The 15,493-nt window shown below is 38.6% G+C and overlaps 1 protein-coding gene across 1 annotated transcript; it reads left to right on the top strand.

Annotated features, from left to right (window-relative positions):
• Positions 1-1,732: 1,732 nt before the first annotated feature.
• On the top strand, positions 1,733-15,446 carry tspan31 (tetraspanin 31). The gene is made up of 6 exons (XM_062053528.1): positions 1,733-1,917; positions 4,279-4,446; positions 4,526-4,606; positions 6,040-6,180; positions 6,463-6,573; positions 14,075-15,446. Exons 1-6 carry the CDS (start codon positions 1,855-1,857, stop codon positions 14,147-14,149), a joined length of 639 nt encoding a protein of 212 aa, XP_061909512.1. The 5' UTR covers positions 1,733-1,854; the 3' UTR covers positions 14,150-15,446.
• The last annotated feature ends 47 nt before the right edge of the window (positions 15,447-15,493 follow it).

A 15,493-nucleotide genomic window follows, 5' to 3' on the forward strand; every position in this document is an offset into this window, starting at 1 on the left:
ATCATCATAATACAGTCATCACACAAGATAATCACATTGAATTATTTACATTATTTACAATCAGGGGTGTGGAGGGGGTGGGGGGTAGGATATGGACAGCAAGTAGTGGACATATAGAGAGAGAGAGAGAGAAAGAGAGCGAGAGAGAGAGAGAGAGAGAGAGAGAGAGAGAGAGAGAGAGAGAGAGAGAGAGAGAGAGAGAGAGATCAGAAGGCATAAGAAAAAGTATCTGCATTTGATTGTTTACATTTGATTATTAGCAATCCGGGGAGGGTGTTAGTTTAGGGTTGTAGCTGCCTGGAGGTGAACTTTTAGTGCGGTTTTGAAGGAGGATAGAGATGCCTGTTGGGAGCGCATTCCACATTGATGTGGCATAGAAAGAGAATGAGTTAAGACCTTTGTTAGTTCGGAATCTGGGTTTAAAGTGGTTAGTGGAGCTCCCCCTGGTGTTGTGGTTATGGCGGTCATTTACGTTAAGGAAGTAGTTTGACATGTACTTCGGTATCAGGGAGGTGTAGTGGATTTTATAGACTAGGCTCAGTGCAAGTTGTTTAACTCTGTCCTCCACCTTGAGCCAGCCCACTTTAGAGAAGTGGGTAGGAGTGAGGTGGGATCTGGGGTGGAGGTCTAGAAGTAACCTGACTAGCTTGTTCTGAGATGTTTGGAGTTTAGATTTGAGGGTTTTGGAGGTGCTAGGGTACCAGGAGGTGCATGCGTAATCGAAAAAGGGTTGAACGAGAGTTCCCGCCAGAATCCTCAAGGTGCTTTTGTTGACCAGAGAGGAGATTCTGTAGAGAAATCTCGTTCGTTGGTTAACCTTTATGATTACCTTGGTTGCCATTTTATTACAGGAAAGGTTAGCCTCTAGAATGGAACCTAGGTAGGTGACCTCATCTTTCCTGGTGATAACAATGTCACCCACTTTTATGGTGAAGTCATTGACTTTCTTAAGGTTGATGTGGGACCCAAACAGGATGGATTATGTTTTACCCAAGTGTATGGATAGCTTGTTGTCAGCGAGCCAGGTGCAAGTTCTACACAGCACAGCACTGAGGATTTTCTCCACCTGTGACTTGTCCTTGCCGGATACCAGCAGGGCAGAGTCATCTGCAAACAAAAACAATTCACAGTCGCATGCCGATGACATGTCATTTATGTATATTAGGAACAGTAAAGGTCCCAATATACTGCCTTGGGGAACTCCACAGCTCACCGAGAGGGGGAGGGGGACACGGTGCCGTTCACCTCTACCACCTGCTCCCTCCCCTCCAAGTAAGATTGCATCCAGCTCCATGAGGTTTTGTTAAATCCGATTGCTCTGAGCTTATCCAACAGTATAGCGAAATGTATTCAATTTATAAATCGATCTACCGATATATCGATCAATCGTTACACCCCTAGTATTCATCAATAAAGTAGCTATAAAATTGAGCTATACATTTTAGTTTATTCCAAAATACAATTAATACTATTATCAACAACGTTGTAATGAATGACGTAACTAAGCTAACTCTTAGCTAAAGCTAACTAAGCTAAAAAATATATATATTATTCTGTATAAAAAGTGTCATTTTTAATGATCAAATATTAAAACCTTTTATCATTGTGTCCAAAAGCTAAGCTTTTCGAATCCGAATATTGCACTGTTTACATTTTTTGTAACCGTTTACCTGAACAGGAAAGGGAAGTTTGCAAAGGGAAGTTTGCGTAAGGCCATACGTTGACGTCACTTGAGGCCTACGTCATCAGTCACGCCCACTGCGCGGACCAAAAACATTTGTCACCAATACGCCAGAGATTCGGCTAGCAGCATTCATTCCTAACCTGGACCAGCAAAGAGAGCCGTCAGCAAATATGGTCTGCGGGGGTTTCACTTGTTCGAAAAATGCTCTGTGTTCCTTGAACGTGGTGTACATGGTGAGTTTGTTTACCAATGAATTACCTTGTAGTTTTGGCTAGCTTACATTACCAGATTTAGCCTAGCTTCTGAATGAAGTAGCCTAGCCTTAGCAACCAGTTTAGTCACAACGCAGAACAATAGTGGTTGACTATGCTTTTTGTTTTTTTACATGACTCCGTTTCTCAGGTCAATACGGGTATGTGCGTGATTCTGATAGTATACCCCCTAAGTAGATATGTTTGCATAATGTCTGAAATGTAGTAGTCCATCTTTGCCTTGTAGCCCTTAGCTTGCTAGCCATCGCCATTATACTGGGATGTGATGACACTGCCCTAGCTATGGAGGCCACTTGACCGTGTGCTAGTCATTTTCCCCACCAATGCTATTTTAAGCAGCTGTGTCAAGATTTATCACAATATTCTTAGAATATGTTATCTTATTTAAAACATGACTTCCGTATATGTTATGATATTCAAGTTCACAACACTAATGGAACACAATATAAGTTAAATTAAATGACCACCATAACCACAACACCAGGGGGAGCTCCACAAACCACGTTAAACCCAGATTCCGATCTAACAAAGGTCTTAACTCATTCTCCTTCTATACCACATCAATATGGAATGCACTCCCAACAGGTGTAAAAGAAAGTGCATCTCTATCCTCCTTCAAAACTGCACTAAAAGAACACCTCCAGGCAACTTCAACCCTAGACTAACACCCTCCCCCCTCCACATCCCACCTCCCCGGATTGTAAATAATCAAATGTATATACTTGTTCTTATACTTTCTTAACTCACTATGTTCACTGCTCGCTGTACATATCCTACCAAGTCAGACCTACACTGTTTCAATGTCCATTTCTCACCCACAAACCCCCCCCATCCCACCCCCCGGATTGTAAATAATTCAATGTACTGTATATACTCTGATGATTAACTTGTGTGATGACTGTATTATGCTGATAGTATATATTTCTACCATGAATTGATTTACATGGACCCTGACTTAAACAAGTTGAAAAACTTATTTGGGTGTTACCATTTAGTGGTCAATTGTACGGAATATGTACTGTACTGTGCAATCTACTAATAAAAGTTGCAATCAATCAATCAAAGTGTAATGCAACTCAAGTGTGTTTGCTACCACTGCACACCTCTTTCCTTTACCTTTAATTACATGAAATAAATGATAATTGAAACCTAGCTTGTTTTTGTTACATTGTCTTCCATCACATTTCATATTTTTGTGTTCTATATAATATTGGGATTTGTCTAAAAATAGTATTTTCCTAAATGTTATTGTTAATTTGAGAGAGTTTGATATAGGCTATCCCTTATAGTGAAGAGTTAAACAGATTATTTTCTGCTTCAAACCGTAGACCAGTTAGTTACAAAATGAAACAGAAAACAAATTAGATATTTTTGCTCATGAGTGGATGAATTACACACACAAAATCCCATCATTTGCCATTTCATTTCCTTTTTTCCTGGGAGATGGACATCTTAAACAGGCAAATTATGTCATCATGCAATATCGTTTTATATTGTTGATATTTCTTGTGGCTTTGCATAATTAAACCTTGATAAATAAATCATTTGGATGTTAGAGCTCAGTGCTCATCCAGCGATGTAGTGAGCGAACTTTGACCAAAGATACATGTCAAAATGCTACCTTTGTCTGACTGTCCTAGCTATGGAGGCCACATGACCGTGTGCTAGTCACCAATGCTATTTTAAGCAGCTGTGTCAAGATTTCTCACAATATTCTTAAAATATATTATCTTATTTAAATAATGACTTGTTAATTTGAGAGCGTTTAATATAGTCTCTTCCTTATAGTGAAGAGTTAAACAGATTCAGTTAGTTACAAAATGAAACAAAAACAGTCAATCATTAATCTTTGTTTTTTCAATGGCGGTCTCAAATTCAAACTCGTATGGCATACTTCTACACATGAGTGGATAAATTACACACATACAAATCCCATCATTTGCCATTTCATTGGGAGATAGAAATCTTACACAGGCAAATTGTCATCATGCAATATGTTTTTTATATTGTTGATATTTCTTGTGGCTTTGCATAATTCAACCTTCAAAGCAAAAGAAAAATAATTTGGATGTTAGAGCTCAGTGCTCATCCAGCGATGTAGCGAGCGACCTTTGACCACAGATTCATGTCAAAATGCTACCTTTGTCTGACTGTCAAAACCTATATAATCGTGATTTCTGCCTACTTGGTCCTCCTCTTTGCCCCATGCTACACCTTTTAGGTATACACCTAATCACTGTGACCCATAAAGACCAAAATAATGTTTATAAAGCAAGAGGTGATTAGAAGCTGTCACTAACTTCTCACCCTTCTGCTCCTCAGCTGGTCGGCCTGCTGCTGATTGGTGTGGCAGCATGGGGGAAAGGCTTCGGTCTGGTGTCGAGCATTCACATCATCGGTGGTGTGATCGCAGTGGGCGTCTTCCTTCTGCTCATCGCCATTGTGGGCCTCATCGGAGCAATACACCACCACCAAGTCATGCTTTTCTTTGTATCCTTTTTACACATTGATCAAATTCGAATGAACGCAAACATTCTGGGACACTTTTCTTTAACTTCTTACTTTGCAGTACATGGTCATTCTTTTCATTGTCTTCCTCTTTCAATTTGGAGTCTCTTGTTCTTGTTTAGCAATGAACCGTGGTCAGCAGGTGGGTAAAACATTTTTTAAATTCAACCCACCTTGATGTCACCACAAATTAATTATTTTGAAACATGGTTTCATGAGATTATATTTAGGTAACTAGTCTTCCTTAAAATTGATGTATTCAAGCAAAATGGTTTGGAATTCCCATCCCTCATAAAAAATGTTGAGTGATACCTTTATTGTTACAAACATAATTCTTTGCTGACAAAATATACATTTGACCAACACAAAGGTGGAGTGCAATTTGACTGCTAAGTAGGCCTGGGCTATATGGCCTGAAAAGAAAGTATTTTTTTCACAAAATTTTTTTTATTTCCGATCCCCCCCCCCCCGATTTTCTTCTCCTACTTTTTAAAGAAACCAATGAATACAAATGACAGTGATCATTCAAAACACGTTTTTCTTTTATTTGATCAAAACTAGTAGTTTGAAATAAACCTCCTTACATTACATCTTACTCTTAGGAACTTTCTAACTTGTATAATGTTGTTCCTTTTAGACCAGCTATAAACTGCACTTTTTGTGGAATAATTTTCAAATAACTAATTCGAGAGCTTCCTCTGCGAAGCAATACTTCTGTCTTTAATATAATACTTCTGTTAACAAAATTGTAGCATTGCACTTTGCATGCAAATAACGGCAATAATCTCCGACATTGAGATTAATAAAGTTTAAACTTAAAACTTCTGTCTTGAATAAAATACTTATGTTAATAAGAATGTAGTATTATATATATATAATCAAATAAAACATTGACAGGAGTCGGACTATAGATTCAGTAAGTAGATAAACGTTGGCTTTTTCATTCACACGTTAGCGATGTGTAGTGCAACTGCTTTAGTGATCGTTCTCCACAGTGCTTTTTTCTCATCATAGATAGTATCATCATACATAGTATGTGTAAAGGATTCCACCACAGTAAGATGCTTTTTAGCTGGAGTTTGTTATTGTTGCGGTCTCGTTTGCCTCCTAAAGAGTTGGGTTTTCCGCACTCGCCTGAGGGATTTGCATCCATAACAGATGCTGGAATAAGTGTGTTGTGCTGCTGCCCTTTTCTTCTTTTTACTTTGCAGCTTGCAGTCATTTGTTCCACGCCTGTTGCCGTAAATCTAAACTACTGATGACACTAATTTTTAATTTTTTTTTGGAACAAACATCTCGTTACCGTTAGCATTAACCATGCTTTGCTACAAGTCTAAATCTCCACGAAGGAATTATGGGGGAGGGCAGAAGCTACGGAAGCTCCATAGGGCAAACACTGGGCCAGAACAAGCGTTGAAAAAAATCAATAAAAAAAAAGTTGTTTATGTTTTAAATCGTCCGCAACAAAAAACTTGAATTTATTAATCAAATCAATATGTTGCCCAGGCCTACTGTTAAGCAGAGATGTCCACGCATAAGGCAGAAACTCAATTTTGTGCTTATTTACTTTTACAGGAGGTATTTCTGAACTCGACTTGGGGAATGTTGGAAAATAAAACCAAAACCGACTTGGAGAGTCAGCTGAACTGCTGCGGGCTGCTAAATGTCACCAGCAGTCGAGTGCAGTTTGAGCAGGATCTACAAAACTGTCCCGCTGTAAGTGTCTGATGTCTCACTTTTGAAAGGTGAAAAACACAATTCTCCTTAAACACTGTGCTGTTTAATTGTGAATTACTTCAATCGATAAATATTCCTGTTAACAGAATAAAACAATCGCATAAAGACAATTTAGTCACAGTTCCAAGCTTTTAGTCACACAGTTTGTCCCAAAGTCTGTGGCAGAGTAAGTAGGCCACTTCCTAGCTCAGCTGACAGCCGTAGATTTGTACTGCAGCAGACCAAATGCCTGAATTGCTATTTTTGTGCGTTTGACTGCAGTTATGCAAGAAGGCTAGTTCTTGTTTCACCTGCGGCGATATGATGCTGAATCATGCCAGTGAAGCTCTCAAGATTCTCGGAGGTGTTGGACTCTTCTTCAGCTTCACAGAGGTGAGTAGCACGTGTCCACACCTACATATACTGCTAATCCCATGCTAATTGGCACGCATTCTGTCATCGAAATCCAGTCTGTGGTGTTGCATCTTATTGTCAAGTTTATAAACTATGGGCTTACTCGCATTTTGAATTTTGTATTGTGCTGGACTCCCACTCCTGGCCCCCTACTGTCCGGTTTACTTGTCCCATCATTTCTGTTTAGGAATGGACGATACATATAGTCTCTTGCAATAGCAATATATATAATGATATGCTATTTGGCATATGACTAATAGAACCATATCAAAACGGTTAACAAAGTCTACTAATTTGTCTGATGACATATGCGATAACATTTTGCATTTCCAGTTGTATTATTTTCGCTATTATAAATCTACTTGCCTATTTAATGTTAATAGTTGGTTTGTTTCTAATGTAACATAGTTCTAGCTACCCTTCCGTTAAAATATTAATAAGCACTTATTCTTTTGTTTGTAGGAATGTAAAAATCTCAACATCTCATGGTACGATATTGTCACGGTATTTAGGCTACGGTAGAGTACAGTGGTATTGTACCAAACAAATAAAAACTTGATAAAAATACCATAGTATGTAAAATGAAGTGGCAGGACTGTTTAGGATAACCACATTAACTGTTGTTATTGTACAATGTAACACAAACTGCGCACAAGTGGCAGCTGCTGGTCTTTCAAGTAGGGGAAGCTATATTTTAGCTACTCTTTAAATCTGAGTACAGTCTCCAATAACAGTAAAAATATATATATATCAACAGGAACGATGGAATGAAAGTTTAAAAATTCTTTGGCAGTGTTTTATATTTCAACATTGCTTATTCGCTCATTTTGCTGCCAATCAAAGAGGGATTCATTCCAGACTGGTCATCCAATCATGCGGAAGCCCGCCGACCCCCTTTCAATCACTGTTATTCATTGGCTAACCGTCAATGTGCGGGACAAAGTCGAGTATTTATCCAATGATTGCCTAGTTTGGCTGCAGCATTGCGACGCAACCGCATCAATTAAAAAAGTTGCACCAACTGTCGCCAAAGTAGCTGATTTTAAACAAAAATCAAACGCATTCAGTCAATGAAATGCAAACACAAAATATCATATTTGACCACTTTATTTAATTTTAGGAGAAGCAGCCGCAGGGACGGCACGTTGTCTTAGTGCCGAGGCTCCATACACCTGTGTGCATCTTACTTACGGTTGATCAAAGTTTTTCAGTGGCCACATATTTTGTGCATCACTAGTCAATAGTGCATAAATAATATAGTTTATATATAATTTATATAGTATATTACTTTCATTTGATTTCACGTAAAAACACAACATTTTCAAGGTGTGGCGGCTTCAATTTAGCCGTGACGTCGCGCCACGATCACGTGCATATAGGGGAAACCCTACATTTTCTGGACATGTCCAAAAACAAATCTTTTTGTCCACAACAAACACACTTCTTCTGCAGGCTTTCTCTTTTTTTCCCATTTACGGTGTTTCACGCCGTTTCACGCCGTTTCACGCCCCCACCTTGCCGTCCCGTGCTGCGAAGAGGATTCTGGGAGAAGTAGTTTATTTTCAGACTGACCAATGCGTATGTGCCAAAAAAAAAAAAACACTCACCAATTTTTGTTTATCGTCACACGTCACGGCATTATTGTGAGGATTTTGAAACCCCAATACCGCAGTATCTACAGTACTGTTAAATCCCTAGTTGTTGTACTTTTTAATTAGTTTTGGGCAACACTACACATTTTGGTATCGATCCACTACCAAGTAGTTACAGAGGCAGTATTAGCCATACCAATGTTCATACTTAAAACATTTAATTCAAAGATTAATTTTTTCAACTGTAATCAGTCAAAAACACAGGATAGAGGTGTAACAATATCAATAATTAAATTATTTTCTTATTCCCTTTTATTACATACAACATTTATGACAAAGTCAATAGTGCTAACTAGCGTTTTTTTTCAGACGATTAGGCACACTTAAAATCCTTTACATTTTTAAAAAAAATTGACAGTGTTTCTTATAACCTGGTACGTATTAATTCTGGTTGTGCTTACTGACCTCAAAACAATTTTATTTGGTACATGGTGTAATGATAAGTGTGACCAGTAGATGGCAGTCACACATAATATACAAATAGACTGCAGGTTGACTGACACCTGTTCAATAAATGACGCTAGCAAGTTCCCCGTAAGCAAGCAAACACCAAAACTTTGATGTTTCATTGAGAATATAGAACATTACACACGGTGCTCAAAAATCTGTCAATGTTTTAGTACGACGAAGTCACACCGCTTGATAAAAACACGGAGCATTATGGCTACTGTAGTCAGACGTACCGCGCTTCAACATATGGGCATTATATGGTGTGTATAAGGAGACATTATCTGTTGTTTTGTTTCTCAATATTATGCAAAACCAACTTTTCTTACCTATTGGTACCTGCTTATGTGTATTTGGGATCTGCCATAATATGCACGTGTGCTCTGTGCCGTAGTCAATAAGCTCCTTCTTTTTCTGCATCCTCTTGTTGTGGGGCATTCATCCTCCGCTGTTGCCATTTCTAACATACAGTAAAGTAGCGTAGAGTACTGACTTATTTTATCCGTCAGTAGACTCGCTATGAAAGTGCTAAAAACTACCGGTACAACAAAGATGAGGGGTAGAAGACAATGTCGAAGTGGAGCCACGTAAGCAAGACCGGCCACTAAACGCTGCATCCTATAGAGATGGTCAGAAAGCGGCTTGATGATGGTCTGTAAATTATAATCTGTGCAACATTTTGACCAAAGAACCATCATTTTATGTTATGTAGAACACAAAGAAGTGTGTGAAATGTAGAAAAAAATCTGAATATGACCCCTTAATGCGCTTTATTATAATAATAATAATAATAATAATAATAATAATAATAATAATAATAATAATAATGGATTAGATTTATATAGCACTTTTTTATACACTCATAGCGCTTCACAGAGAAGTCAGAACTAGGGCTGCAACTAACAACTAATTTGATCATCGATTAATCTGTCGATTATTACTTCGATTAATCGATTAATACTCGGATAAAAGAGACAAACTACATTTCTATCCTTTCCAGTATTTTATTGGGGAAAAAACAACATACTGGCACCATTTTCTTTCAACTTGCCAAATAAAACAAGGAAAATGTTACAAAAATGTTTTTTTTTATTAAGTGCACCATTATCATGCACAATAGCAATAATTTTTGTTGGGGGAATTTCAAACCTGGCTACTACCTATTCCAACCAATGTTGAATGGTGAATGTCTTTCCTCTAGTGGCATGGTTGTAAGGCAGATTGACTTCATGTTCCATTCGTCTCCAATGTGATGGCATGTATTGCCAAGGTAGGCTTCCGTGGCTACACTTGTCCACACATCAGTAGTGAGATCAATTTTGCTCTGGGTGGCTTTTATGTCAGTCTACACTGCTTGGAATGTCTGCTCATACTTCCTCTCCATCACTTTGGTAAAATGGGTCCTCAAGGGAAGAGTGTAACCAGGGTTGAGGACGTGAATCATTTGTCTAAAACCTTCATCCTCCACCATTGATAGTGGCCTCATGTCAGTTACCAACATATTCAGGATAGCATCAGTCAATGCAGCTGCTTGCTGTGGTGTGCAGACCTTCCTTTGTACCAAGTCACTAATGCTGGCTTGTTTCTTTCTGAAATGAGAGAAACCATATAATGAACATACATACCGTAGTAGCATCATTTACATGTAACTCAATACATACCTTGTTGATTTAATTAATAATTTCTGATGTAAAAGGCAAATACGCCACCACATTAAAAAAAAAAGCTTAATGAAATAAATGGACATTGGGGATGCAGCATACACCAATAACAACACAGAAATGTAACTCATCAGATCAGAACTGGATCAGATATTGTACACGTTTCTGTTGTGAATAATAAACGATTCATTTTAGGCTGCTTCTGAATAATAGCATGAAATATTCCAGCATCTTCATAAGGTTTAGTTATACTAAAGCGTCACTCAAATCTAAATGGATAAAAACTGTATAGCTTTATCGGGCCCGGCTACATTGATCCATTATGAAACCAACCTGAGATATTTCTGTCCGTTACATTTATTTCGAAATTGGTAACTGCGCGTTTTCTCTCTCAAAAGGAGTGATATGTGCCGGAGACACATTATCAGCACCGCGTTGCAACAAAGGGATAACATTAACGTTACTCACAAAAAAGCTGAACTCATAAATGCCTGTTGCGACTCAAAACAACACAGAAAATGCACTCTCCAAGAAGTTCCTAACACTTCCTAACAACAGTTGCTGGTTCGCTTCCTTAAAAATAAATCTCCTCGTTAACAAAATATTAAAAACACACAAAGACGAACACAACGAATCAATGTACCCGGACTATGGACTTAAAAAGTTATGTACCGTGAGTTCTTCCCTTCATCCATGGCTCCAACATGTTTCCTCTTTAGATGCTCCTGAAGCAATGTTGTACTTCCGTGCCATTTTGCAGGAAACGGTTTTCTTTTAAGTCTTTAAAGTAAAGTGTTCCCACACTTTTGACGACTTAGGTTGTACACTTTTCTCCATTGAAGCAATAACCTCAAGATGTTTCTCCGCTGAACTATCCGTGCTGTTTTCCTCCGCCATTTTTCGAATGTTTCCAGGCAAGGGAGACGGCGTCATGTTAGCTGCACATGACACATCATTGGCTGGCTTACTGCCACCTCATGAGACGTAGCTTCAGCGCCCCCCTGGCGCTGTTTTTTACTGATTTTGTATTTGTATTTTTATAATTGTTTCTCAGCTGTTTGTAAATGTTGCAGTTTATAAATAAAGGTTTATTTAAAAAAAATAATAATAAAAAAACATAGCCTCAGCGCATGCGCATAGCATAGATCCAACGAATCGATGACTAAATTAATCGCCAACTATTTTTATAATCGATTTTAATCGATTAGTTGTTGCAGCCCTAGTGAGAACTCATAATTTATTCACTCCACATTCACACCTGGTGGTGGTAAGCTACATTTGTAGCCACAGCTGCCCTAGGGTAGACTGACGGAAGCGTGGCTGCCAGTTTGCACCTAAGGCCCCTACGACCGCCACCCATCATTCATTCACCCGTGTGAGCGGCACTGGGGGCAAGGGTGAAGTGTCCTGCCCAAGGACACAACGGCAGTGATTTGGATGGCAAGAGGCGGGAAGCAAACCACGCCATGCCGCCCCTATAATCCCCTGTGCCTTTTGTATAAAAGTAGAGCTGAATAGACCCGCTCATCGGCAGTGCGCCCTATAATCCGTTGCGCCCAATGGTCCGAAAAATGGTGAACAAAAGCCAAAACTACTATTGGCTCTTTTTTCCTGAGTTTGTAAACTATAACAAAAACGATTTAGTAGTATTGACCATATACCGATACTATACCTGGTATCGTTACTGTCGATGTTTGTGTCAATCCACCCAGCACTGTTTACATTGAAGAGCTCTAGCTTAGCGGTTATCTATGCTATTTTGTATCCTCCTATGGTGTGTATTCTAACATGTTTAGTTATTTATTATCCTCTGGTCCTCCAGATATAATAATACTTGTAGGAATGTAACATTGTGAAATTTTCATACCACGGTCATTGTGAAGTGTGAAGTGAAGTGAATTACATTTATATAGCGCTTTTTCTCAAGTGACTCAAAGCGCTTTACATAGTGAAACCCAATATCTAAGTTACATTCAAACCAGTGTGGGTGGCACTGGGAGCAGGTGGGTAAAGTGTCTTGCCCAAGGACACAACGGCAGTGACTAGGATGGCGGAAGCGGGGATCGAACCTGCAACCCTCAAGTTGCTGGCACGGCCGCTCTACCAACCGAGCTATACCGCCCCAAATGTGACCAAAATTGTCACATTTGTCATTATTGCTGAATTGTTCAATCTCTGGCCTGTTTAAGAAACCTCAGTGTGTGTTGTATATGTCAATCACTCTGTCTCAGAGAGCATAGCCTGTAGGTTCAATGTGCACAATTGAAAAGTTGCTCAGACAGCACTGTGTTTATAGACGTTTACATTCTGGTATGTCGTTTCTTAATGGGTAAAAATATTTATGTCTCTTGTATTCATATTAGCATTTAAATAAGCTAGTTTTCGCCGGTCCATAAGTTTATCAAAGTGCAGATATTTTTCTATAATTTAAATTTAAACAATAAATACTAACCATCTGTAGTTTTACCGCAGTTTATCATTAATACAGTTTATTGCTATATTCCTAGATACTTGTTAGAAACAAAGTGTATTTCCGACCATGAAAGCAATCATTATTGATTTGCGCCGTGAAGGGACATTAGCCGCTAGCGAGAATGCTACAATACGCGGAGAACGCCTTGTTTTTTTTGTCACTGTGAAATTTGTAGGACACATCTAGAATGTGTCATCAACATGCATTATCACGATATGACTATTGTATTACAAGTTCTATTGTCGGTCAAATTCATATAATTTATATTGTATATTGTCTGTATCGACCAACCCTATTCGATCCGAATACCATTTACATTTAGCTGCGTAGAAGGCAGAGTATGTTTTGGTTTGGTGTAAGTATGCCCTCAGTCGTGTAAAAAAAAAAAAATTACTTAAAACATTTTAGGATAGGATATACTTTTTTTCGCCCCACAATGGGGGGAAAAGTTCAACTTAATGATAAAACTGGGACGGTATAGCTCGGTTGGTAGAGCGGCCATGCCAGCAACTTGAGGGTTGCAGGTTCGATCCCCGCTTCCGCCATCCTAGTCACTGCCGTTGTGTCCTTGGGCAAGACACTTTACCCACCTGCTCCCAGTGCCACCCACACTGGTTTAAATGTAACTTAGATATTGGGTTTCACAATGTAAAGCGCTTTGAGTCACTTGAGAAAAAGCGCTATATAAATGTAATTCACTTCACTTCACTACCACCTATGCACACCCTAAGTACCCATTTTATACATCAAAGATTACACTTGGTACAGATGATGATACCAAAGTTGTAGTAACACTCATATTGCTCATAAAGCGTACATATTGCACGCCAAAAAGATTATGTGATGTACTACTGAAAAGTTTGTAATATTTTTCTCTGTGGTAGAACATGAATAAATGATGAGATTTAAATAATTTTGGTATGAAGATAATGTTTCTGTGAAAAAAAAAACAGATAATAAAGACTAAGACCCTTAATTGTCATGAATATACACAGCAATAATAAACTAATGATAAATGACAGGGTAGAGCAGTGACTGACTGGCTTTTAGCGGGCAAAGATCAGCTAGGGAGTTGGTGCTTTTGTCAAAGACCCAGTTTAGCTTCTGGTCTTACTGGTCAATTATAGTCAATGGTCCTCTCTTGACTAGTTGATAGTATTTCAACAAAGCTTTAAATATTTGTCCCTGGAACCTTTCTCAGAGTTAAAATGTGGCTTTCTCTCTCCTGACTTTCAATCCTTCTCCAGATTTTGGGAGTTTGGCTGGCAGTGCGGTACAGGAATCAGAAGGATCCACGAGCAAACCCAAGTGCTTTCCTATAGTCTGTCCCTACGCATAGGTGTCGTAGTGAAATCCATGCCATTGCTGATACACTGGTACACCACACTTGGCAACACGGAACCAACGAGTGCACGCAGTTACTTACCAACACCGAGGACACACTATACGCCATCATCAAAGACTAGCTTGACATAATCCTGGATACTCACGCATGACAGGATGATTTGTAATACCAGTGAGCCTAACTCACTAGTATTGCGACACAGCCTTGATTTGAGTGCCCAAACGCAACCTGCGTGGTCAAGTGGTCGCCAGACCCAGCATCTGAGAGGTGTCCCACAAATTTGTCCAGGTGCACTTTCGATTGTTCTTGTGTACGAAGAAACCGGTTCTTCTGTGTGATGTGCAAAAATTCGACCTGCGTGGTGAGGACAAAAGAAAGTGCAGACTGGACGGTTTGAGTAAAGTAGCTTTGTTGTAAATGTCACACACAGCTTTGAATAGATTTCTGACAATTAGTTGCTAGTCAATCGGGTTCAAATATTTATGAACTGTAACTGAGCCAGCTGTCACAAATGTTGAACTGCCAACGGACTGCGCACCTGATGTTGTATATATGTTTCAATACTGTCGTTCACACAGATCTTCCAAGTAGTTTCCATTCTAGTTGCTTGGTTTGTCTGCACATTTCATTTTGCTTCCTTTGTGTTGCATCTCAACTATGTACCTTTACCTCCTGTTTATCTGGAAGAGATCATAATAATATATAAATATTTAAAAAAAAAAAAAAAACATGTTTAGGTTAATCTGGCCAAAACTGCATCACAAAGCTCATTTTGATTTGTAAGGGTTTATTGCAATGTGTTTGTTTATTGTGGATCATTCTTTGTTGTAAGTCGTTTTAATCTTGATACTTTGTTCTCTATTATTGATAATTGCCATTCTGTTCATCAGTGTTAAATACTTTGTAAAAATATGTTAAATATGTTCAAAATCTATTTTAAGCTACTGTTGATGATGCACAATTTGTGTTGTAGATTTTGGTGTTTTATATTCACTAATTGTTATTTTAAGATGTCATTCATTAGAATAGCTTTTGACTTAAAGACGAGCATACATTTTATTTCTGTCTTACTTGAACTTACTTACGTGCTAGCGCAGATTTTCTGCTACTGCGGAAACTTTTCCCCGTCATGTACAGATGCTTTGCTACAGCTTACATTTATTGTTCTGCTCAGTATTTACACCAAACCTTTTCATTTTTGTGCACTTGCGGTTGAAACGTTGTTCCCCTTTATTTGGGGACTTAATTTTACAAATAATAAAATCTCAAACTGGAAAGCACTGGCTTTGACACATGTTTAATTTTCTTTCTTGTGAAACTG

Source organism: Entelurus aequoreus, linkage group LG07, assembly GCF_033978785.1.
Source record: "Entelurus aequoreus isolate RoL-2023_Sb linkage group LG07, RoL_Eaeq_v1.1, whole genome shotgun sequence".
Lineage (NCBI taxonomy): Eukaryota > Metazoa > Chordata > Actinopteri > Syngnathiformes > Syngnathidae > Entelurus > Entelurus aequoreus.